Below are 26,200 nucleotides of genomic sequence, written 5' to 3'. Positions count from 1 at the left end.
TTTTATTTAATGTTCTTCCTTATCAGAATCTCATGTCATAAATCTCTGATGGCCACGTCCAGTCCTAGTTGCCTGGCTTTATGGCTCTTTCCTCAGCTGCATTTGGGAACAAATTCTCCCCGCAGCATGAGACTGGCTCTGTGACTTAGCAATGTTAGGGGAGGAAGTACAGTTACCTGAATGCCAGTCATGCAACCTGGGCATTCATGGGCAAGCCCTGGTCCAGGCAGCAAGGGAGGGCAGCCAGTGTGTGCCCAGGGTCTAAATACTGCTCTTCGCTCACATTCTCTCTCCTCACCATGGCCTGGACCCTAGCCTTCTCTGGCTACGTTGGCATCCTCACTGGTAGTGCCCCTCCAGACTTCTGTAATCAGAATCACTAGGCAAAGGCCTAGCAATGTGCATTTTTGCAGGTCTCCCAGGGAATTCTGATAGGCATCCTGGTGTGGGAACCACCACTGGGGACCTACAGCTTCTGCCTCTCTCCTGAGGTCTCACCTGGGTCACATCTGGCCCAGGCACCAAGGGAGTTCAGCACAAGAGCCCTGTGGTTATGGGAGATGGCCCAACTCTCTAACTAAGGCTTCTCCCAGGAGGAACAAAAATATTGGGAACAGCAGGCCGGATTGTGGGCAGGAGCTCTCTCTTCTTCTCCAGCAACCTAGTGGTTCAGATACCTTCCAGAATGGCTTGAGGCAGTAGCCTTGCAGAGCCTGAGGGGGCCTTGGGAACTGGGGTGCCATTCTGGCCCTGAAACACCTTCATTGCAAGAAACCCACAGAGAAAAGCTCACAAATGAGCTAACGTCTCTTCTGTGAATCTGCTTCTTATTTTACAATCCTGTTTGATTGTTCAATGTAGCAAGATATTTCTGAGTACCTGCTCTGTGCCAGGCACCAAGCTAAGACTTAGGGACACTTAGGTGACTTGCAGCTCTCTGAAGGGCTTATGTTCTCTGAAGCATTGTTCAGAGTGAGTGCTAAGGATGAACGCAGCGGAATAACTTGGGCTTATTGAAAGCGTGGATGTCTGAGTCCCCGTGCCCTGGTCTGCCTATGCAGAATTTTAGCGAGTGACCTAGGCACATATAATTTTGGAAGATCCCTCATGGAATTTTCTAAAATCACTCTAAAGTTTGAGAACCAGTAGATTAACCACCTTAAAAACAAACAAGCAAAAAAGGTAATGACCCCAATTTTATGTTCATTGTATATACATATAAAAAAGGAAATTAGGGGCTGGGATTGTAGCTCAGTGGTAGAGCGCTCACCTAGCACACACAGGGCCTTGGGTTCGATCCTTAGCACCACATAAAAATAAATGAATGGAATAAAGATATTGTGTCCAACTGCAACTAAAAAAAAATATTTTTTAAAAAGAAGGAAATTAAAACCACTTGTTTTAATCTTACCCTTCTAAGAAAATCATCATTAACATTTTATTGAATGTCCCTCTAGATGTGTGCAGGTCTGCATGTGGGTGCAGTGTATTCAGATGTATATTGTAGCATCCACATGGTACCTGACATTCATTTCTAGGGGGACAGATGGGACAAGAAGCATGGCCCTGACCCTGGTACACCTACACATGTAGAAGATATCCAGCACAGCTTGAAGGCTTGCCTTGGTCACCTGCTCACCTGCTCTTCCCTTTTCCCACAGGTATACATTATCAACGTGACCTGGTCCGACTCTACCTCCCAGACCATCTACCGGAGGTACAGCAAGTTCTTTGATCTGCAGGTGAGTTGGCTGGAGCCCGAGTCTTTCTGATGGACTGGCCTCTCATGACGTCCCTCGTCTAGAGAGCCCCCATCAGAGCCGTCATGGTTGGAATTGAGGTTGGTGCAGAGGGACAGATGAGGGAAGCTGTGCTTGTCCATCTGGGATATGGCACGCAGACACTCAGGGCATTATTGACTTGCTCAACAAAGAGGCAGGAGGATGGCTGTGGGTGCTAAGGCCTGAGCAGACATGTCTGTAAACATTCAGGATGAGACACAAGCCGCCACATCATTTCAGGCAAAGAAAAGCAAACATGAGGAGAAGACCGAAACAGAAAATAAGCAACTTTTTGAACTCCAGACGCAAACTTGGCATACCACTGTGTCTGCCTAACCAAATAAGGCACTTGCCACCCAGTTTGTACATGTGGATGGTAGGTGTGTGTCTCTAATTCACACAGGCATGTTCTCACAGGGGGGTGGTATTACAGAGCCTGCAGTTACCACTGCAGACACCCCTTGGTGCCAACCAGTTTAGTTAGTCTTCTTTTAAGTGACAAGTGACACTTTTACATTTATGCTGGTTGAGACAAAAAAATATATCTGGGAAGCTTATGCAGCCTACCAGATGGAGAGAAGAGCAGTGACTTTGGGCAGACCTAAGCCCCAGATCAGCTTTCCCTCTGTCTTTTCTTTGTTTCCCTCTGACACTGTCCTCAGCTTTTATTCCCTCACACCCTGAGGTGCTTGACTGTGAAGAGTTCTTGAATTTCTTATCTGTGGTTCCCAACAGCAGACACACTGACTCTCTCCCAGTTCCAAGTTGACAAACACAAGGGAAGACTCTGATTGGCCTAACTTGGGTCAGGTGCTCTTTCTCGACCAGTCAGAATGGCCAGGGATAGGGGGCCTTATAGAACAGACAAGGCCACCAGGGAGTCTACTCCTGTGTGTCAGAGGCAAATGTCAGAGAAGGGAGAGAGTCATTGCAAGTTGACTGAGGTACTCTAGATTCTTCCTCAGGGTGTGAACTTGGTTACACTGAGGTATTCTGGATTCTTCCTCAGGGTGTGAACCTGGTTACACAGACCAGAGACACCCACTCCTAGCCCTCAGGACAAGAATTCACTCCTTTGCTTGCTTGCAGGCCTTTGATGGTGGGTTGTCTGAGAGGCAAGACTGAATGTTTGCCCCCTAATACCTGATTTTATCTCCTGTCCTTATTGTGCTTCCTCTGAGACAAACCAAAGGTAATTCAGCTGCCTGTATTACCTTCCTTTATTCCCTGGTCATTCTGACTGAATGTCCCATTGCATATGGGATTGAGAGCCATTCCTTATCCTCTGCCTTCCTTCTCTTCCTCTTTCAGTTCCTGTCCAGTCTCCTTGGGTCCTTCCAGCATAAACTGGTGGGATTTGCTGACACCCCATCAATGAGTACAGTGTGCCGGACAGGAAATGATAACTCAGTTGGGGAGAGGCAACCTGAAAGGGCTCATTGATGAGTGGGATGAGGTCTGAAAGCCAGTGGAAACTTCCAAATCAGGACTTTTCTTCTCCCCCCTTTCCGTTCTGGCCCCCTACTCCCTCCCTAGAATCTCACAAGAAAGGAATTTGCTTCCCCTCTTCTCCCTTGCCCAGAGGGTTCATTTCCTGCATGTTGGGAGGGGACACAAGCATGGAACAGCTTGTCGTGATGGCCAGGCTTGTCCTTGTGGGTCCTTACCATCAGTGTGCCATTATCTGTGGTTCCCACATCTGCAGATTCAACCAACTGCAGATCAAAAATATTTGGGAAAAAAGTTTCTCTGAACATGTACAGACTTTATTCCTTGTCATTATTCCCTAAACAGTGCCGTAGAATAGTTGTTTCCAAGAAATCTAGAGATTTAAAGTATGGGAGGGTCTGCACAGGTTATATGCAAATACTGTGCCATTTTATATAAGGGACTTGAGCACCAGAGATTTTGGTATTGGTCCTGGAACCAATTTTCTGTGGACCCTGAGAAATAACTGCAGACACAGCTGGAGGGGGTTGAGCTGCACCTTTGGAATTTAGCCTTGGAATCCAATATAGCATCTTTGTGAGCCCCTTCACACACACCATGTGACTTCTCCCATTCATTTTCACTTCCATAATGTTCATTCACTTATTTTCATGACTTTCTTATTTCTCAGGATTGCTGGTTTTAATATGGTAGCTCCTATAGAGGAAGAGAAAACGGAATGCATAATTCTGGTTTTCTAAGAGGCTGTGTAGAGAGACATGTTGCCTGAGACTGGTTCCTGACTGTCATCATGTAACTCTGGAAAGGTTCTTTAACTGCTCCAGACTCAGTTCTCCGATCTGCAGAATGAAAGCCTGAATGGTATTCACTTGGCAGGGTTGTCCTGAGGATTTGATGAGGTATCACAAGTGATGAGATGTTGGGCTGTGCTGTTCAAGGGGCTGGGGCTTTGGATCTATCCCGTGTGTGCTTCACCCTGCAGATGTCCTGCTGTATGCTGGAGTATTCAGAGTATGCAGGCACAGCCTCTGTCTGGAAGGGGCCTCTGGGGTAGACAGGAGAAGGAGTAGCAAAAATGGCACAGGCTGAGAAGCAGACTTGAGCAGGACAAGGTCTCTTCCTCCCGGGTGGCCCACAGGCCTGGTCTGAGAACCATCTTGCCCCTCCCCTTTCTGGCTGAGCCCCACCTCGCCCTGACCATAAAGGCCAGGCTCAAGAAGCCAGCCCAACGAAAACTGCATGTGGTTCTGGGCCTTCTTGGGGCTACAGACCCATTGGTGAATCTGGTAGAAAACTTTTCCCCAGAAAAAGCGCATATACGTACAATTTTACTTACAGCAGCAAGTTTTCACGGACTCCCAGTGGGCCTTTAACAAAGAGCCACCGAGCCAAACTAGTTTAGATCATGAATTTTGCATTCCTTTCTGGTGCTGCTTGGACACCATTTGGGGGATTTATATATGGCATTCTGAGGATCGCATGTGGCCTGGATACCCCTTTGATGGTACCCTGGGCCACACTCCCCCCCAGCATAAGTTGGTTACTCTGTCCCCAGTGTGGGTGTCCTTATGTATTCCCCCTGATTTCTCCCCTGCCACATGGTGTCTTTTGCCTCTGGTGGAGGTCAGGTTACCACAAGAAGGCTTTGGGTTCCCACCTCTAATGTAACTCAGGAATCGTGTGCAAGGTAATACCAAGTGAACCTGACCCTCCTCTGACAGTGAGTTGAGGGCCATGGGGTACATTCAGATCCAATCTCATCCAGAAAAGCACACTTCCATTTTTCCCTCTAGGGGGCCAGCAGGGAGATGCACAGCCATGCCCTGCCCTGCATGTCCCAAGCCATGAGGTCAGAGAGCAATTAAAAGGTGCTGTATTGCAGACCTGACCAGAACCCCCAGACTGGGCTTTTCATTTCTCTCTGCTGCAGAGTCCAGGCCAGCACCATCCCCCACTCCACCCTGTGCACACTGAGATTCGGGACGTCACTCTGGGTTCCCATCTTCCTCTGCCGGGACCTGACTGCTCTGTACATGGAGAAAAATCCCTGGGCATGGACAGGTTCAGGCACACAACATAGCAGCCAGGCCCGAGGGGCAGCAAGAGGGAGCCAGCGCCAGAGGGCTTGCACTTGTGACCTCTTTGAGGTGACCCATGGCATTACTGAGCCCGCTACAGGGCACTTAGACCTCTGATGGTACACAGGTACAGAGAAGGTGTGCAGAGAAGGTGGTTCTTCATAGGCCATAGGGGAAATTGCAGGGCTAGGGGAGAGAAGGCAGAGAAGTCAGAGATGGCAGGTAAGTGCTCCTGCAGTGCTTACCCAAGCCTTAGCCTGGGCAGGGCAGATCCTGTTATCTCGCTGCTCCCTTCCCACCCTGCCACACACCTTCCTCACTGCTGGCTAACTGCTTCTGGCAAAGCCCCCAGTTAAGGTTGTCAGATAAGTACCAAATGTCCTATAAGCTGAATTTCAGATAAATAACAAATCCTTTTTTTTTTTTGTATATGTATATTCCAAATATTACATGGGAAGTACTCACACTAAAAAAGCAATTTGTTCTTTATGTGAAATTCAGAAGTTTACTGTGTGTTCTGCATTTTTATTTGCTCAATCTGACAGTCCAACCCTGGCTATGTGAGTGGTGAGAGTGGAAGCACAAAGAGAATGAGACACATAAGCCTGCGCAGAGCTTGCCAAGGCATTTGTGCTTTGCAGAGCAAAAATGGCACAGGCTGAGAAGCAGACTTGAGCAGGACAAGGTCTCTTCCTCCCGGGAGTCTATATCAGTGGGGAGAGAAAACTTTTATTTATTTATTTATTGGTACTAGGGATTTAACCCAGGGGCACTCAACCACTGAGCTACATCCCTAGCCTTTTTCATTCTTTGTTTTTGAGACAGGGTCTTGCTAAATTGCTTGGGACCTTGCTAAGTTGCTGAGGTTAGTCTTGAACTTGCAATCCTCCCTCAGCCTCCCGAGCTGCTGGGATTACAGGCATGCATCGCCACGCCTGGTGGAGAAAAGATTTTTTAATAATTAGTTCACTGTAGATGAGATAAATACTAGATTGGGGTACAAAAAAACATGCTCTGTGGGATTGGAGTTGTGGCTCAGTGGCAGAGTGCTTGCCTAGCACATGCGAGGCACTGGGTTTGATCCTCAGCACCACATAAAATAAGTAAAATAAAGGTATTGTGTCCAACTACAGTTAAAAAAAAAACTTTTAAAAAAATGCTCTGTGATAAAGAGGAAGGAAAGTGAATTTTTCCTGGGAGGTAGACAGAGTACACCCATATGGTCTCAATTGGTGGTGGTAGCCTGGAGTGATAGACATATGCCCCCATCACTCCTTTGGGGGGATTTGGTTGGGTTTTGAGAACCACAGTTATTGGACTGAAGTGTGTCCCTAATTTATTTGTTAGCTTGTTCACCCATTTATTTCTGCTTCTTCCCTCCCTCCCTCCTTCCCTCCATCCATTCAACAGGTAGGTAGTGTCTGCCCTCCTCATCCCCGGTGGTGTGCTAGGCTCTGGGGGCACACTGATCTGGTTCCTGATTCCATGGGACTCACAGTTTAGTGGGCAAAGTCAGATTCTGCTTTTAAAAAGGCAAATAATACTTTACACTCTTCCAGATGTGCAAAGAAGGTGCCACAGACATTGGACAAGGAAACTTTATACTCTGGGCTTGTAGCAGGCTTCCTTGAGGAAGTGAGTTTTATCTCACAGATTGATGAGGTATTTTATCTAATTTTACTTTTGAGATCTGGAATTCTTTTGTGCTTCTAAGAAGATTCTTTCCCCAGACAAATGCATGAGCACACACGTGCCCCAGGCGCGAAAGCTTTGAGACTTGTGTTAATGCTATAGCCACTAGCCACATGTGGCTCTTTAAATTTACATTAATTTTAAAATTTAAGAATGAAATTAAAATTTTAGTCCCTTGGCTGTACTTGCCACACTATGAGTACTTAGTAGCCACAGTGGCTAGTGGCTCTGTGTTGAGCAGATGGGATGTTCCTGTCATCACAGAAAGTTCTGTAGGGCTGTTCTGCTGTAGACTGTCTTACATACAGCAGGCTCTGTCTGGCTTCATGCCTATCCCAGAGTGCTCAGCAGCCCTGCCAGGCCTTCTTCATATTACCTGCTAAAATCTTCTAGGGCTCCAGCAAGAAGAGGGTGACTATGTCCTGCATGATTTTCCCCATCAATAGAGCATTTCAGCAATTCCATACACCTCAGTTTCCAGAGAACCAGGTCAGTTTCCAGAGAAGGCTTCAAGAGCATTTCAGATGTCAAGTTGAAAACAGGGAAGAGGCGAAGCTCTTGATTTCTAAAAATAACTCCCCACTTCACCCTGTGGGACCAGGAAAAAGAGCTGTCCCAGAGGGAGCTAGGCAGGACAGGGCCTAACCTTGAGGCCTGTTTGGTTATAAGGGGACTGTCTTGCATTAAGGGGAGGAGGAGGAGGGCGAGGGGCCGCAGATGCCCTTTAAGTTGCCTTCTCATTGGCAGCTGAACCACATTTCCCCTCTCTGTCAATTTCCTTGTACAGGTCCTTCACTTTAAGTGGCTTCCCCATGACCTGCTCCTCTGAGGAAGGACCGGAAGGCTCTCTGAAGCCCTGGCTCTATCGGGGGTTGTTTCACAGCCTGACCTACAAGGCACTGGGCTGCAGTAATTTCTCTGCAAACATTGGCTCCATGGTGCTGCTGGTCCTTTAGTCTGAACCCTGGCCAGCAAGTGCACTGGGTCAATATTTGATCAGAGCTGGGAGAGGCCCTCAGCTTTCCCTGCACCACTTGGAAGACAGAGTCAAGAGAGCTGTTCAGGTCTGCTCGTTTGCTCTGAAGGACTTAACCTATTTTGAAGAGCTTTCATCTCTCTTCCTTATTCATTGCTCCAGTCGCTGCCCACGTAGCCACCCCAGGGTGAGACTCACTTTCCAGCTCTTGAATAGCCTGACTAATGATGAGTGAGCAAAGCTATATTCCCTGAATGGCTAATACCCAGCATTGGATGGATGTGGGTTTGGATGTGGGTGTGGGTGTGACATAACTTATGGATATTTATGGGATTGTTGCATTTTTAGAATCAGAAGAATTCTTATTCTAAATCTTTCTCTTTACAGGTAAAGAACTTTATTGATTTTTTTTATTTATGAAATTTATGAATTTTATTTCAGTTTGTGGTCCAGAGTGGACCTCAGCTGATTTCCAACTGGGGTGATCCTGGTGTGTGGCAGGAATCAACCTGAGAGCAAGAAAGTTTCTCCTCTCCTGCAGATCTCTGCCTTTTAGGGAACATGTTCTAGATCATTGACCCTAGATGAGAGGCAAGGGGTCAAATCCTGGGGAGGTAACTTAGCCAGTTCCAAAAATGATTTTATGCCAAAGGGGTTCTGACACCCTCTGTGCAGATGTGGTAGCTCCAACCCAGCATTGGGGTGTGCTGTGGCCCATTGTGATTGCTTACACAGAAGAGAACATTGACCTTGACTGAGGTCAGTCCCAGTCCCAGGAGGGCTCAGAGAGCCTCCTGTTCTTTGACATGATGACAATGGGAAACAAATGACGATCCACAGAGGAAACAAATGACCATCCAAAAGCCAACTGCGGTATTCTCATACGGCTTAGTTCCATGGTCAAAACAAATGTGATTGATCTCAGTTCCATGGAAGAATCCCCAAGAAATGTCAACGAACGAACAATTGAAAATTTCAAGACTATATTTACAGGATGATGGCAATTATTCAAACAACAATAACAGTAAGACATTTCTTTTGCAGATACATTAAGAGATCTAGAAGGTTGGTTACCATTGTCTCTAGATGGGGGCTAGGGTACATGAGTTGAGGGAGAGATTGGTTAAAGGAGAACCTTAGCCTCATTTGGAAGGTTTTGCTGTTTCAAAAAAGAAAACTGCCCTCATGTGTTATTTGTAACATTAATATTTAATAATTAAAGAGTTAACTATTGGCATTGTGGCACACACCTATCATCCTGGGGCAGCTACCCAGGAGGCTGAGGCAAGAGGATCCCAAGTTTGAGGCCATCCAGGGAAACTTTGTGAGACTCTCTCAAAATAAAATAAAAAGGACTAAAGTGCTTGCCTAGCATGTTCTAAGTCCTGGGTTAAATCTCCTGTGCCACAAGAAAAAAAAAATTACCTTTGAGGCAAGGCAAGGAAAGTGGGAAATCTAAAATAAAATATATCACTTGTGGGGCTAGGGTTGTGGCTCAGTGGTAGAGTGCTTGCCTTGCATGCATGAGGCCATGGGTTTGATCCTCAGCACCACATACAAATAAATAAATAAATAAAATTAAAGATATTGTGTCCATGTACAGCTAAAAAAAATATTTAAAAAATATATCACTTGTGGTCATTACAATAAAATAGGACATAAAATACAGGTTAAAAAGTAGACATTAAAAGCATATCTAGGAAGAGAAAGAAAATGGAATTAATTATTAAAAGCATATTGCCTTACTTTTCCTGGATTATCATTCTGGATCATTTTAGTAGAATATAACTGGTTAGATCTCATTAGAACCAACCCCTCAGACTTGTCCAAATTATCTTGTCAAACTAGAATCTTGTCTTGAAGTATTGCTTAAAATCCCTGAGCTAAATATAGAGCAAGAAGCCCTTTGGCAACTGTTCTTGTGTCAGGATGAAACCACAGTGAATCAGGTAATGGTAGAGAGCACAGTGGTTAGGGCATGTGCTCTAGGACCAGAGTGGCTGGATTCCAAGACCAGCTCCAGCCTTTACTAACTGTATAACCTTTGATGAGTTATTTAACCTCTCTGTGCCTTAGTTTTCCCATGCTTATAATGGGTCCAATAAAAATACCTGCCTCATAGGTTGTAATAGAAAGAATGAAATGAAACGATCCGTGTCAAATAAACCCTTAGAAAAGTGAGGGAAGCTGAAACATTCCTGGTTAGGACCTCAGAAACTTAACTCTAAGGGGAAACAGCCGGAGAGTCCCCAGGCCATCTGGAGACAAAGGTTTCTTCCTGTGCTCCATTAACATAGACTTCACTTTCGCCAGATAGCGCGGTCTGCCTCCATACTGCAATCTCCACTCCATTTCCTCCCAGCAATGTTATTAAGAAAACACTATTTTTTAAAAAGTAATTATTGGCTGGCAGCTTTTCCTTGCTCTTGGAAAGAAGGCATCTTTCAAATGCCTGATGACACAGAGGGATTTCAGGGGAGCCCTCTGGGGCTTCTGTTGGTGCCCAGGAATTCCATAACTGGCTTTCCTCCCCCCGGGGGGCGGGGTGGCCCCTCTTCCAGGCACTCCCTTTCCTCTCACCCCTGGGACTGAAGGTGAACCCTAGTTTCTTTCCTGCTATGTACCCCTTGGGCAGGTCTTCTGGGGGACAGCATGTCAGAGCTGGGAAGGGCTGTGGCATGATAGGAGGAGAGGGCCTGGGTCACCTGGTCCCTGGAGGTAGGCTCAGGATGGGAAAGCTGCTTACCACCGAGTTTTCGTCTTGGGGTTTCATAGTGTTCAGCTGGAGGCATTGGGGAGAGTTGGGTTTACTTTTCCCCCCTCTAAGCACATGGCATTTGCAGCCTCTTGTGTAGTTTTGCAGCTCTGTGAGTTTGGAAAGACCCTTTTTTACAGGTGGGGCCTCTCAAATCTAGGGCAATTCAGGGACTGGCTCTGAACAGATGGAGAAGGGGAGGGGACAGAGGCAGCAGGCACGAGTATCTGGGGGGCTCTGTACATCTGTGCAGAAGGGAAACAAGCAGTAGGTGAGCTCAGGCCCTAAGAACCTCTATACGGGGCCAGCCACGCAGAGCCTGTGGGTACAAAGAGCACAGAGGGGCTTGTCCAGCCCTCTCACAGTCCAGAGTTGTGGCATTCCCCCGGTCCTGCAGGCATGCTCAGGAATCAGGCTTTTCCATACATGATCTGTGAGCTCCTTTTGGGTACCTGTGTGCATCAGATCCAGGTGCACACTTCTTAAAGCTCAGCAGTTCAGCTGTGTCTGTTCCTAACAGATGTAAAGCCCTGTCAGAGAAGTCCCTCTGGTGTGCGCTGGGAAATCAGAAGCCTTCTCTTCCCTTTGCCACCTCTCAACATCTCTCTGAGGTCAGACTGGGATTTTTTTCCTTCCTTGCAAAGGGAAGCTCCTTCACAGACAGGGGAAGTCAGAAGAGCAGCTGGAGTATCCTACAGGTATTAAGCCACGGCATTGGTCATTGGCTCTAAATTTTTGGAAGTCTTTTGAATGAGGGCTATGTGCAAATACCACAGTTATGAAAGGTACATGCTTGTCACAAAACAATGTTAACCATGTCCATTGGGGAATCATGTAGAACTGTGAGTTTTACAACCAGAGGCCCTTAGAGGTCATCTACCAGCATTTGTGTCACCATGATCGTCATGCCCACTGCAGACATCTTTGCTCATGGTAAATCTCCCAACCTGTGCCCATGGCAGACATTATTAATCCACCTTGAGCCCACACATCATCTCAGAATCTTTCTAAAACACAAAACCAAGCTGGGAGTGGTGGCATATGCCTGTAATCCCAGCAACTCAGGTGGTTGAGGCAGGAGAATTACGAATTCGAGGCCAGCCTGAACAATTTAGGGAGGCCCTAAGCAACTTAGTGAGACCCTGTCTCAAAAAATAAAAAACAAAAAGGGCTGGGGATATAGCTTAGAAAAGCACCCCTGGGTCCAATCTCTAGTGCTAAAAAAGGAAAAGAGAAAAAAATAATCTTCAGGGAGTCACCACCTGTCAGTTGGCAATGGCCTTTTGGGGTGAGACTGATTGACCACCCTCTGAGCTAGCTCCTTTCTATTATTGGACAAATGAAAAAATGAGACCCCAAGAGAGAAGTGATGTGTCCAAACTGATGGGACCAGCAAGTGACAGCTGAGTGCTCCAGGTGCTAGTTCATTTCAATCTGAGTTTCTAGCCCACCCAGAAGTCTTTCTGGTTTTGGGGTGAGGAGTGCAGGAAGCTCCTGCTGCATCACAGAGAGAGCTCCTGGTGAGGGGTGAGGCACCATTCTCCCTCCCCAGAGAGAAGTTGCCTGTGCCAAGAACAGAAGAACTGTCTAGCTCCCAGAAAGGTCCGCACAGCTCCCTCAGGCATGGGCGCTGCCTGGAGCGCAGCCCCTCTGCCTGCCCCCCCCCCCCCCCCCCCCCCCCCCCGCCATAGACTCCTTCCTTGTCGGACAGTAAAACCTCAGCCCCGCCAGGGGCAGCGTGAGTCAGCCGCACCACCCTGTGACTCCTGGGAGTTGTGCACCTTGTTTTCCTGGTAGAAGGTGTCATACCAGGGCGTGTTTGCGTGTCACGTCAGGAAGGCTGTGGAATGCAGTTGCTGCCTTGGTCACCTCCTCCTGCTCTGGTCTTGGCCCAAAGGCCCGACCTAGAAAGCTCAGCTCTGTCCTCACCGCGTCTTCATCCACCCCTCTTTGGATAACCAATGGGAAGTTGGATGGAAAGTGCTTAGGGGGACAGTGCGCCTTCTCCAAACTGGAGAATGACGGGAAGGAATGTCTTTGGTGGCCAGGTGAGTGACGCATGTGTGCGTATGTATGTGCGTGTGTGTGTGTGTGTGTGTGTGTGTTGCACACCCCAAAGCTTTAGCTGATCAAGTCGGTCCCTTCCTGCCAGGAGGAATTTCATGTCAATCCTGGCACCTGTGGAGGTGTGACAGCTAAGGGCCTGGCACTGTGCTTGTACTGGGGACCTCAAGAGGAAGAGGCAGGCCGGTGGCCCTGGTCTGGACACGAGCTGTCAGCTGGTGGAAGAGTCTGGACAGGCTGAATGCCCAGTGGGTGTTGCCCCAGAGAGGATCGAGCCCTAGTGTAGACCACGCCATCAGGCCTGTGTGCTGTGGCAGATAGCATGCTGTGTGACATGGGCCTTGGCATCCTGGACTGCCCACCTCCCGCTGGCGATGGCAACAGTCAGCTTGCTTTTGCTTTGACTTCTATGGCAATAGGCATGTGGGCCAGCCAGAGTGAGCTGCAGGAGCCTGAGGTGTGGGCCCTTCTGAGGGAAGACAGAGTTTGTTCATCCCTCTGGAAGGTGATCTACCACCAGCAGGGCCCCTGGGGAATGGGAGCTGCATTGATTCCCCTCATCAGCCACCCACCACTCCACACTGGACCTCGGCCCCTGGGTGAATTTAAGGTCTGCAATCACCAGGTCTCAGGGAGGCTTGTTTAAATCAGACCACGGTGGGAGTCGCTGGAGAATTAGAGGTGCTTTCTTTATGTGATCAATTTAGCTGCAGCCAAAGAAAAGATTTCAGATCTCCAGAGACCTCCACTGTAACTCTTCAAAAGGGCTTGTGAGTTCCCGGTGCCTAATCCCCAACTTCCCAAGTGGGGCAGTCCCTTGCAAAGGCGGTGCCATCAGTCTTACTTGCATTTGGGCCTTAGTCCCACCTCTTACCAGTTTTGTGACTGAGGGATTATCTAACTTCCAGGAGTTTCCACCATTTTACCTGCTAAATGGCTGTCATTACAGAATCTGCCTCAGAATGGTTGTGATTTTAAAGAGACAAGGCACAGGAAACCTTTGCCACCTTCCCCGAGCAGTTGTGAAGCATCAGTGTGAGTTGTGTGTGGGGTCTTAGCCTTTCTGAAGAAGGAAAGGGATCCAGGTTCCCCCTGTGAACAGTGTCTACCCAGCCTGGACCAGAGGAACATGTCCCCAGTCACCAGAGATTCCTGGGCACCTTCAACCTGCAGTAAAAGTATGCTTGGAGACAGGCCTCCACGCCAGCCAGGGACTGACTTTATCTGAAAATTTTAGGAAGCCTTTATCTGGTACCCAGCCTTTATCTGGTAGCTCAGTGCTGGCTGGAGGGCTGGGCAAGAGGCTAGGATTGGGCAATGGAGTCCATGAGACTAATGGACCACATTCAGATATACTTCAAAAAGAAAACCCAAACCAAACAGGAAGCATGGTGCTGGTGCATGGGCTGGAGAAGTCTGCAGAGTGTGGCTCAGCATGTGACAAACTGGCCATTCTTCCCACTGTGTCCCCTGTGGGCAGCTCTGTGAAGGCTGGCTGGCTCACTCCCCAAGGAGACAGGCTTGTTTTGTCCTGAGATTCCCAGGGCCTCCCTCCCCACTGGAGCAGTTTGAGGAGGAATCCCCAGTAGAAGGGTAGAGGGAACTCCTCTGCGTGTGCCCCTGGGGGGTGCTGGCTGGGCCTGTTCCTCCCTTCATTCAGCAGTACAAAGGGGCAGGCGGGGACCAAAGCAGAGAGATTGGGCCAAAATGACCAAGTTTTAAGAAGATTGTGTAGGAGGCTCAAAAATGTATATCCTGCTGCAGCTTGCTAGGTCTACCTGATGGCACAGACTATGACCCTTCCCAGGTTCTGCGACAGCCCAACTGCTCTTGTGTCCTGGTTAGGTGGGGTGCTGGGAAGGTTGGTACTGACCTCCGGCTCCAAGGCTACTCCCAAGCTGGCTCCAATAGCTACTCCAAGGCTCTTCCCAAGCTCCCAAGCAAGCTCTTGGGGATCGAGGGCTCCATACTGACAGCACAAGAGCAGAGAGAAGAGCAGGGCTCTGCTCACTTTAATCCCTGATCTCTACCTTCTTCAGCTTTTTTTTTTTTCCTGAAGTGGGGATTGAACCCAGGGCTGCTTTATCACTGAGATACATCTCCAGTCCTTTTTTTTTTTTTTTTTTGAATTTTTAATATTTATTTTTTAGTTCTCGGCGGACACAACATCTTTGTTGGTATGTGGTGCTGAGGATCGAACCCGGGCCGCACGCATGCCAGGCGAGCGCGCTACCGCTTGAGCCACATCCCCAGCCCAGTCCTTTTTATTTTGAAACAGGGCCTACTTTTTTTTTTTTTCCTTTTACAGGAGGAGGGAGGGAACTTTGTGGGGAGGGAGCTTTAAAGCCTGGAAGTACCTCAGCCAGGCGTGGTGGCACTCATCCATAGTCCTAGCTATTCCTGAGCTATAGACTGAGGCAGGAGGATTGCTTGAGCCCAGGAGTTGGAGACCAATCTGGGCAACATAGTGAGATACTGTCTCAAAGACAAAAAAGTCTGCAAGTACCTTGACCCATTTGAGAAAAAAAAATAATAGGGAATGGAAATGCTTGGACATGGGAGGGAGGGAGGCTTGTCATTCAGATGCCACCTGCTTGGCCTCTCTTCCCATCAGGAAGGCACATTGAGGATCAGGCCTGAAATCTCACTGCCTTGAACAGCAGCCTCAGCCTGAGGAGACCACCAAGGGTCTGTTTTGGCCTCATTTCTGCCCAAAATGTGCCATTTCTTTATTCAAAACTGATTTAGAACTTTGATCCCATGAAGGCCAGGGCAATTTGGGGACCACATTTCTGGGCCATTTGGAGAATGAGCAGAGTAGAGCAAAACTGAGGCCAAGCATATGGTTTGGCTGGAAGGAGGCTCAAGCCTGTTCTCTTCCTTTCCTCGTCCCTCTTCTTCAGGGCCTCCCCCCTTTTTGGCCCTTGGGATTCGTGTGGGAGGGGAAAATGTCAGGCAGCCCTGGGAGGTAGTGTAGGAACCTTGGGAGGGGTCTCCAGGCAGGGTTAGGGAATAGCTGTAGACCCTGAGGAAGAAACTGGGCGACCCAGCCAGGACCCTGACAGAACAATAATGCCTGTCCAGGCAGAGCTCATTTCCACTGGGGGACTGTCACCACCCACACTCTGGCCTGGCACCAATGTTCCTCCGGCCGTCTGTCCCAGATGTCTCTTTCACCACTCTTTAGCCTATGTGCTGGCCGGATGTGTCTTTCTAGAATTCTACTTTCACACTGTTCCTCCTCTGCTCAGCAGCCTCCAGAGGCTCCCTATTTCCCAGAGCAGGAAGTCCAAGTCCTTCCCCTCAGTCTGAGATGATCCCTGCAGCCCTCCCCTCGCACCGCCCAGTACACTCCCACCCTGCTGTAGCACCGAGCTCCTGAGGCCCTGAGCACCCTCCAGGGTGAAAGGAAGAGGAGCAGCAAGTGGCCAGGGCACACACTGGGGTGCTAGGAGGAGGTGGGGTGCATTTCTGATTCCGTAGTAGGAAACTGCATCTCAGGTGCGTGTGTGTCCTGGGGAAGCTCTACTCGTTCATCCCAGAGCGGGCTCAGAGCTGACTGGCCGGAGCCCCTGGCCTGGCACTCTTGGTTCCTAGCTCTCCAGATGATTGGCTGCCCTGGCATCGTGCCCTTTCCTCTTGGCCAAGGGGAGCTGAGGTTACACAAGGGTTGGCACCTTGGGTCAAAACTCAAGAGCCGTAGGAAGGGAAGGGCTGTGAAGTCACAGGTGAAGGATCCCAGGGAAGGAGTGGTGGGCCTGGCCAATAGCTCTGGGCAGCTCCTTGAAAGCAGAAACGGGTAATGCCAGCATCAGAAATGAGATGATACCATGGGATTTCTTCATTTTAAAACTCCTGTTTTAAATTTATCAAGCATTGTCCCCATTTATCAAGCATTGAGAGTAAGCCAGGTGCACCTGATCACCTGTACTACTTCATTTAATCTACACATCACTATGTGGTGCTGTTTTTACTCACCTTTTTACAGATGAGAAAAAGGTGACATGGCCACAATCATGTAGCGAAGAAATAAGCTGGAATTCTGACCTCAGAGCTCCAGCGTTATAAGACTAGCTAGGATACTAATAATGGTAGAGTAGTGCTAAGAGATTTTGCAGATGAGTGGACTGAGGCTCAAAGAATAAGTAGGAATAATCACACTTGGCATTTGGCAGCACTTTCTCCAGTGTCTTCTCCTTGGATCTTCACTACGCCCATGGATACAGGCAGAACAAGTATTTCACAGGTGGGGCTTCTGTCACCCAGAGGGCCAAGTCACTTGCCTCAGTTGCCCAGTACGTCCTTGGCAGGCTGGAACTGAAGCCCTCCTTTCGTGACTTCAATCCAGTGCTCTTTTTCCTGCACAAAGGCCATTGGTCAGCAGGTGGAATGGACACACTGTGGTGATTTAAGGGAGGCAAGGGAAGCCAGCCTGTTTGGGCATATTCTGGGCATCAGGGAGGGGCATCCTCAGGTTTGAGGAGGTGCCCCAGAATAGAGGTATTGGTTTCTTCTCTCCGTGTGCGTCTCCCTGCCGGTGGCAGGCTGTTAGCCCAGGCTGCACCATGTTGAATGTTAAACATCCTGGCCTCCCCCACCCCTGACGAGCCCCTGGAAAAGCCAGAGGCCTCCGCCCCATGCTTGGCCCACGCACAGCAGCTGGGCAGCTCCCCCGGGGCCTCTAGATGTTCAGAGCCAGCCTGGGCTTGGCCAAGACCCCTCCCAAGCCTATCTGTCCCTCGCGGTCTCCCTGTTGCCTCCCTCATCACATGGTTATAGCCTCCTAAGCACTTTCCCTGGGACACAATTAGGGACACAATCTGGTATAACAAGAGTGACAATGACACAAGAGTGACAATAATAGCTGATGTGTACAGAGCACTTAGTGCCAGGCTCTGCGCCAAGCACTTTACACACACCATCTCGCTTCATCCTCCCTCCCACCCTCCCAGGCGTGTTCTCTCACTGTCCCCATTCTACAGATGAGGTGTCTGGTTGGCCCGGATCTGCCTAGCTCTGCACTATTTACTGTTCTTCACATTTTCTAAAATGTTGTGCAAGCATCACTGTGAGTGCAGGAAGAGACTTTGGAAGAACATGGGTAGAAGCATTCCCTTTAAGAAGTGATGTCCTGGGCTGACTTCCTTCCTTCTTCCCTCCCCCCCCCCTTCCTTTCTTGTTTTTTCTTTTACTGGGAATTGAACCCAGGAACTTAAACATGCTAGACACATGGTCTACTACTAAGCTTCATCTCCAACCCTTTTTACATTTTATTTTGAGACAAGCTTGCCCTAAGTTCCCCAGGCTGGCCTGAAACTTAGGATTCTCCAGCCTCAGCCTCCCAGATGGCTGGGACTACAGTAGTGCCTCACCGAAGCCCAGCAGTTATATGTCATTTAAGAAGTGTGTTAGTGTTGGGGACTGAAGGGTTATATGCCCTCCGCCAAATTCACATATTGAAATCCAAGCCCCTGTACCTTGGGATGTGATCTTATTTGGAAACAGAGTCTTTGCAGATGTAATTAGTTGAGATGAGGTCATCTTGGAGTAGGGTGGACCCCTAATGTGCTATGGCTGGTGTCCCTATTAAAAAGGGACATTCAGACACAGTCAGGCACCCATAGAGATCTCCATGTGAAGACAAAGGCAGAGATCAGGGTGATGCTTCTATAAGCCCACGATGCAGCAGAGGTTGCTGGCAACTACCAGAAACTCATGGGGAGTCATGGACCAGAGTCTCCCTCACAGCTCTGAGAGGAGCTCTGCAAATCTCCTGGTCTCTGATTTCCAGCCTCCAGAACTGTGAGACAATAAACTTGCATCATTTAAACCACCTATTTTGTGGTACTTTGTTATAATGACCCTGGCAAACTAATATGGCCAGACCACACACACCCTGATACACATATGATTTGAAGACAGCGGAAGGGGCCACAAGTCAAGGAACATGGTGGCCTCTAGAAGCTAAAATATGCAAGGGAATGGATCAGATTCTCACCTGGTCTTGGGAAGGAGGCAGCTCTGCGTCCCCAGACCCTACTCTGTCAGGCTGGGGCATCTCACCTGCCCATCCCCCACCCCAAAGACTCCAACCACATGCAACACCATCCTCCAACTGACTTCTATAAAGGACTTTTTTCTCCATACATTCTCATTTCCAGTGCTGCTTCAGGATGCCCTCCCCACAACCTCTGTGAGCAGCATGCCAGGCAGCTGCCCTTACCCAGCACTGGTGCCAACTGTGTGCTCATCTCCAAATCTCTGGAATAAATGATCTGGAGCCTCCACCCTGGATCCCACTTCTTTCCCTGACCCATGGCAGCACTTTGTGGAATTCATGAATGAGTCTGTTTAATCCCATCTGACTGCTTGCTGCAGCAGCTCTGGTATTCCCACAGCCTTTATGCTTGCCATTCCTCCCTCTGGGGTACTTTCCTCCCTTCTTGCCAGTTCCCCTTTATTCAGGCCTACCTCTGTTTTCTCTTTCACTTTGTTCACCTGGCTGCATTGATCCCCCGCCTCCCCATAGCTTGTCAGCAGCTGGACACTCATCTAATACCAGGTAAATGCCTTATTGCACATGTGGGTATCCCAGCTCCCAATCAGATCCTGGACCAGGATTCATACTCCTGAATTCTGCTGGTGCAGTACATGGAACATCCTAGGTAAAGGCTAATAGGGAAGGGATTTGAAGTGGTGAAGGCTTGCATGTTTTCCAGAAATGGCTGTTAGTCAGCATTTGTCACTGTAACCAGAATGCCTGACAGGAACAACTTAAGGAAGACAAGGTTATTTTGGGCCCACAGTTTCATGGGTTCAGTCCATAGTTGGCTGGCTCTGTTGCCAGAGATGAGGCAGAACAAGATGGTGGAAGAGTGTGATTGAGGAAAGATTCTCAGTCCATGGCAGCCAAGGAGCAGAGAGAGTGAGGAACCAGGGACAAAATATGATCCCCAAGGGCATGCCCCCAGTGATCTACTTCCTCCAGCCATACCCCACTTGCCTACAGTTCCCACTCAGTAATCTATTCAAATTATTAATCCATCAAATGGATTAATCCACTGATCCAGTTACAGCTCTCATAATCTAATCATTTCATCTCTAAACATTTCTATCTTGTCTAACATGCAGTTTTCAGGAAACATCTCATGTCCAAACCGTAACAATGGCCAAGGGAGACTTCTTTAACTTATTAAGGACTTTGGAGTCTGGATTGGGTCCCCTCTCAATTTCAGTGCCTGAGACTTGAGGGGGGAATGACCAAATTGATTTTGCAAAAGTAGCAGAAGAAGTTTGATCTCGATACTTATTAAAAGTATCGACATAACAGCTGTAGACATACTTACTAGAATCTACAGGATCAAGAAAGAATGGTGTGGTGTCAAGATATATATTTTTCCATATGATTGATTATACCAATATCTATCTATATATCTGTAGGTAGATATCCTTCTCAGCCCATGGCAGCCAAGGAGCAGATAGATATATCTAGATAGATAGATATGTCAATCATTGGCCTCTACCTCTAAAGTGTTCATTTATATAATATATATCTTATATATACATATATATGTCTATACATATATATGTATATATATGTATAATAGCATAAAGTTCAGAAATAGAACCTCATATATATATTTATTTTTGACAAAGACATTAGGTAATTAATTCAATGGGAAACAGATTCTTTTCAGCAAATTGTTCTGAAGTGATAGGATATCTATACCCAAAGAAATTAGGTTTTGAGGTTTGATGTTGGATTTAATTTGAACAGAGAATTCCACTCAACTCACTCTTCCCCCAAATTAGGATTTGCTGATATCGCTGTGGAGGTGCTAATCGGTCCCTTACAGATATGGTATTTCTATACCTTCATATCAGATTGGCTCAACAAGGGAGCCAAGACCATTAAGGGTGAAGGAGGGTGCTTCCTCTTGAGCAATGGGATGAACTTGTACTAAGGAGCAAATCCCAGGAGACCACCTGATGTGGTGAGGTAGGGTGTGAAAAGCACAAGGGCTGCTGGGATTCAAAAAGGAAGACTTCTTAAAGTCACTTGTAAGGTCATAACAGAACAGAAGAGAACAGGGAAGTGCATTTAAGCCTCAAGGGGTGAGCACTTTAAGAAAAGCTGCTCTGATTATTGCTGTCGCCTGCCTTTGTGGTGCTCACTGAGGTTTCCCCAGCATCTAACACAGGGACTGCTGAGTGCTCAGTGAGTGGACAGATGAATTCTGAGGTTTTCCTAGATCTCTCTTGGTTCCTCGGAGATTGGGTGGCCTTGTCCCTTTTTAAGGGGAATTTTTAGGTCAGGGAACCCACCATCTTCTTGTAATGTTCCCTTGTTCCTGATGTAGAGGGTCACAGGGATTAAGGTTGGAGACTGGGGCACCAAGGCTGAAGTCTCTGGGAACTCCACCTTCTCTGCAGGCTAGGAGTGGGCCTCTTGGGTTACAGATGTGCCTCAGCTGGGCCAGGGCCCACCCTCCTCTCCCGGTGTTTATTGCTGTAGAGCCCTGCGGAGGAGAGCTGCCGAATCAGCTTTCTCTGGCTGGAACCAGCTCCTGGAGCCGCACTGTCCTGTATCTCTCACACCATCCACCCCTTAGGTAAACAGCCGACCTCCTCCCCACTCTGAGAAGTTGCAAGGGGCTCCATTAGCCAGACACCTCACTCCAAAAAGGATCCTGGCAATGGGATCTGTTTTTCTTCCAGCCTGAGTAAGGGCCTTGCTGGGAGACTCCACTTCCTGCCTGAAAAGGTGGCCGCAGAGCTCCCTGCTGGGCGGAGTCTTCCTTCCTCACTGCCCACGCACCCAGGCTTCCTCACGGAAGGCCCAGTCAGAAGGCCCAGTCGGGGGCCTCCAGCAGACAGCCCCCTCAACTCAGCCTTTCTTGCAGTTGTTTTATCTGTGGAACCTAACCCTGCACATCAGCCACTGACCAGGTCAAAGAACCCACTGTGCTGTCTTCCTGGTCACCCAGAAGGGGCAACATTTGCATTGTGTGTCAAGCATGGTCCCACTGCCCACCATCCGCCATCTTGTGGGCCAAGAGGCTGCATGGCGCAGCTCTGCTGTGGCTACACAGAAGCAGCTTGGCTGGGTGCTTCTATTTGGTTTGTTGTGGAATCAGAGCCAGGGAATTTGCTTTCTTTGAAAGGTGACCTGTGGGCAGAGAAACTGTCACTGGCAGCTGGTTAGCTGGACTTCCTTCTCCCATGGCCAGTGGGCTCTAGGGAAGACTGATGGGGAGGGCCAACACAAGGTCCTGCTGGCTTAGCCATGATGATAGGAATAGGTGACAGGGCTGGACTGGGCTCCTGAGGACTAGAGGTAGGAAGCAGGCCAGCTAGGGGCTCACAGCCCTGGAGTGGACTGGTTGATCCAGGAGTCTCAGTGGATGGGCTTATGTTGGCCTGGGAGTAGGAGGGGAGGGGAAGGCTAGATGGAACCAGAGGTGCAGGACGAGGAAAATCTGCCATTGAAAGAAAAGGTAGGTGAGAGGCTGCTGCCAAGCACCCCTCAGGAGGCCTTGTGGAGGAAAATCGAATCTGCCTACGTATTTGCCAGGCTGTCACATGACCCTTCCTTCCAGGAGGCACTTGAACCTAGTGAGGGAATTCAGACTGCCCTTTGACTAGGAAGACACAGGTTGTGACTGTCACTTGCCTCCTCCAGGAAGCCTCCCCTGACCTTTCCCTTCAGCTCCCATGCTGGACTTTCCTGGTCTGTCTCTAGCACTGGATCAAAGGTTCACATGCTTCCAGGTGGGGCCCGGGAACTTGCATTTTTAACCAAGGAGCCCCCATGCAAATCAGGTGAGCAGAGACATCACCGCAATTCCGAGAGCCATCACGCTCTAGAGCAGCAGTGTCCAACAGAAAGAGCCACGTATGTAAAAATTTCTAGTAGCTGCTTAAAGACATAAAAAGGAATTGGTGAAATGAATTATTTAAATAATTTTATTTATATCCTGATCTAAATTATCAACATGCAATCAGCACAAAATTCTTTCACATTTCACATTTTTTCCATGCTAAGCCTTGAAAATCCAGTGTACAGTTGACACATGCAGCACATCTCATTTTGGACCAGTCTCATTCTAAGTGCTCAGTGCCACATGTGACCAGGGGCTGCCATGTGGACAGTAGCGCTGTAGAGCTTTCCTGCTAAGAGTGTGGCCCACAGACCAGCAGCTTCAACAGCACCTGCAGGCTGGGGAGAAACGAGGCCCAGGGCCCTGCCCAGGCCCACAGAACCAGCCTTCTCACTGCTGCCAGCACTTTGCATGCATGTCCCATAGCCCTGGGCTGCAGGAGCCCCTTGATGCCAGCGCTGGGATTGGACTTATTTCTAACAGAGGGCCTGGCACCTACAAGGCATATGTCAGTATATGTCAGTGTTTGGGGAGGAAAGACATGATTCATGAATGTCACCTGCCCTGCCCACCCTTTCAGCACCACATTCTCAGTTAGTGACAATGTGAGTCTGAAAGCAAAACGCAGGAGTCAGAGAAAATGTATATAGCAGAGCTGGAGGGAAATTTAAGTTTCTGTACTTTACCTCCTGTAAGCTCTGGAGAAAGCCACTTGGGCAAGGTTCCACAGCTTATTGTGGTGCAGCTGGTCACCCTGTTTGGGGAGAGAAGTGGTACAGGTAAGGGCAGATCACTTCATACCTGGGCATGCCCCTGGGCCTACATTACTCCTCAGATGTCTCTGCCTCCTCCTCAGAGACCTTATGGAACTTTTGCTTGAAGGCCTCAGGCCTGGCCCACGCATAATAGTTATCCATCTATTTATTCTCAGTAGTCTAGAAAACATTTAAGGCACTTATAAAATATGCATAGAATACAAGATAAAACAAAAAAAAATTAAAAAAAATATGTTGGTCTAAAGAAAGTGTGCAGAGATCCACGGACAGGTTGTTCAATCTAATGTTGTATACAGTTAGTGGAAAGTCGGAAACAACCTAAATATCCAACAGTAGGGGAGTAGGTAAATAAACAATGCAAACATTGAAATTCCATGTCATGATTGAGAATGCTGATATGGAAATGAACATTGACATGGAAAAAATGTTCATTGTGTAATGTAAAAGCATCGACGTGTTCATTTCATAAACTATATGCATGGAAGAATGCCTGGAAAGAATATACGTAGCCCTCGATATTAATGCTGCCTTTTCAGGGAGAGAGATTATAAGTGATTCTCTTTCCTTTTTTTTGACCACCCGCTGCTTCTGTAATTTCTAGGTTTTTCCCTCAGTGAGCATGAATTTCTTATGTAATACAAAAATGAAATGTATAAAAATAGAATATGAGCAAGGCAAACAGGAAAGAGAAAATTGGAGTTCTAGTTAGCAGAATTTGTTTGAAAATGTATTAATTAAGGAAAAAAAAATCTAAGAACAGTGTATAGAGTTATAGCCCAATGGCTATATTTACGTGTGGCAGGAGATTATTAAATGTTTGAGATTTGAAGTTACAACATGAAAAACTCATGAGCTTGCTTTTGCTAAATAGCCATCTGTATTCAGGGAAGTGAAAGTTAATCATGGTGCAGTCTCTGTCTTGTTTTGAATGAATCTACCAATTCTCCCACCCCCTTTCATACAAGGGCTTTATGCATATCACGTAATGATTGTGCAAGAGAAAATCCTGAAATCTTGTGTAGAGCTGGATACATAAATGGACAGATGGACAGAGGTGCACACACATACAACCTAGCCTAGGACCTCCTTCACCTGCAGTGCTAACACCTTGAAGTGGTGTCCTCGCTGGTGTCAGTAGGCTCCTAATTGGTCTTCTGGCTTCCGTCCGATGGCCTGTTCTCTACACTGGGGCTGGAGCTACCTTTTCAAAACATGGATCAGCTTGTGTCTCTCTTCTGCACAAAAACCTTCAGGACTTCCCCTTGCATCAGGATGAACTCTTGAGTCTTCATAGCCTGCAAGGCTTTCTACATTCTAGCCCATCCTGCCTCTGTTTGCTTGTCCATCTGCCCTGGTCATGCCACACTAGCCACATTGGTGTTTTTCAGCTCTTTCCTTCCTGTTCTTCTTTCCTGAAACATCCTCCCCCTCCAGAGTGGCTTGCTTCCTCTGCTCCTGTGGGTCTCTGCTGAATTGCTTCTGGATACATAAGGACTTCCTCACCGCTGCAGATGAAATAACAACCCTGATCTTGCTCCAGTGCCTTACCCTACTTCACTTTTTTCATTGCATGTGTCTCTCCTGACATGACCTATTTCCTTTTCATTTGTCCTTTTCCGCTAGAATGTAAACTCCCTGAGGGAAAACATTGGCTTTTTTTTCTTTTTGCTGTACTGGGGATGCCACCCAGATCCTCATCTGTGCTTGGCCAGCATTCTGCCACCGAGCTACATCCCTGGCCCCTAGCTTCTTTCTTTGGTGCCTAGTACTCTAAATATGGGCTCAGTAAAGATTTGAAGGAATGGAAGAATGAATGGACTTTAGATACCATGTGACTGATCCTCTCATTCTACCAAGGACGGTACCCAGGGCTCAGCTGAGGAAGGAAGGTTCCCTGCCTTGCTTAGGGTCACACAGCTGGGGCAGCAAGACTAGATTCTGGCTGCATTTCCCGCCTGTGCCTTAGAACTGAGATCAACTGCACACATAGGAGCCCTGCCTCCTGTGTGTTTTTCCAGTTTACACAGAATTTCAGCCCAGAATAGCTAAAGAAAAAAACAGTGTTTCTCCTGGAAACTCTTCCAGTGGGTATGTCCCTGGAAAAACAGTAGCAATCTCAGGGTAGGAAGGGACGAAGCAGAGGAAGGGGTCTTCCAGCAGTGGGGACAATGAGATAGATTTGGTTTTGCAATTAAAATAACATCTGGGTCTGTTTCTGCAGAGCAGTTCTAGAAGGTGGGTGGTCTGTCTGAAGTACCAGGTGGGGCCTTCCTCCATCCTGGCCCAGGAGAGTTTGGGATGGCCAGTGGCTAAAGGATTCACCTGCAGATGAAGAAAGAAAGAACTGAGCCCAAAGAAGCATCTGGCAACCCCAGTCTGGCCTGAAGGCCTGCTGGTCCCTGGCCCAGCCTCGCTACTCTGGGTGTCTCCAGACACCTCCCCCTTCCCGAGACTATTCAGACACCCTCTTTGATGCATGGAGAGCCCTGGCCTCATCCCTCTCATGCCCCATGTGGTTTGTTAATCGTCTGTGAAATGAGGGATTTCAGGCGTCACTCATCCGTGTGAGCGCCGAGGGCAGTGGAGTGGGGTGGGGTGGGGAAGGGGCGCTGAGGACAGTCTAGTCTTCTGAATTCTGTCTCTCTGTCTGTCTGCCTCCTTAGATGCAGCTTCTGGATAAATTCCCCATAGAAGGTGGCCAGAAGGACCCCAAGCAAAGGATCATACCCTTCCTCCCAGGTAAGCTCA

General features: G+C 48.2%; 1 protein-coding gene across 2 annotated transcripts in view; it reads left to right on the top strand.

The window, feature by feature from the left end:
• SH3PXD2A (SH3 and PX domains 2A) overlaps nt 1–26,200 on the top strand; it is a 228,236-nt gene that overhangs the window by 44,320 nt on the left and 157,716 nt on the right. For both annotated transcript variants that reach the window (XM_081267955.1, XM_081267954.1), the window contains exons 2-3: nt 1,662–1,742; nt 26,116–26,191. In XM_081267955.1, the coding sequence (XP_081124081.1) occupies nt 1,662–1,742; nt 26,116–26,191 (157 nt within the window). The remainder of the gene's footprint in view (nt 1–1,661; nt 1,743–26,115; nt 26,192–26,200) is intronic.

The sequence above is a fragment of the Spermophilus citellus genome (genome assembly GCF_964194105.1).
Source record: "Spermophilus citellus genome assembly, chromosome: 15".
NCBI lineage: Eukaryota > Metazoa > Chordata > Mammalia > Rodentia > Sciuridae > Spermophilus > Spermophilus citellus.
The sequence above is the reverse complement of the archived record's forward strand: the minus strand, read 5'-3'. Positions and strand labels throughout refer to the sequence as shown.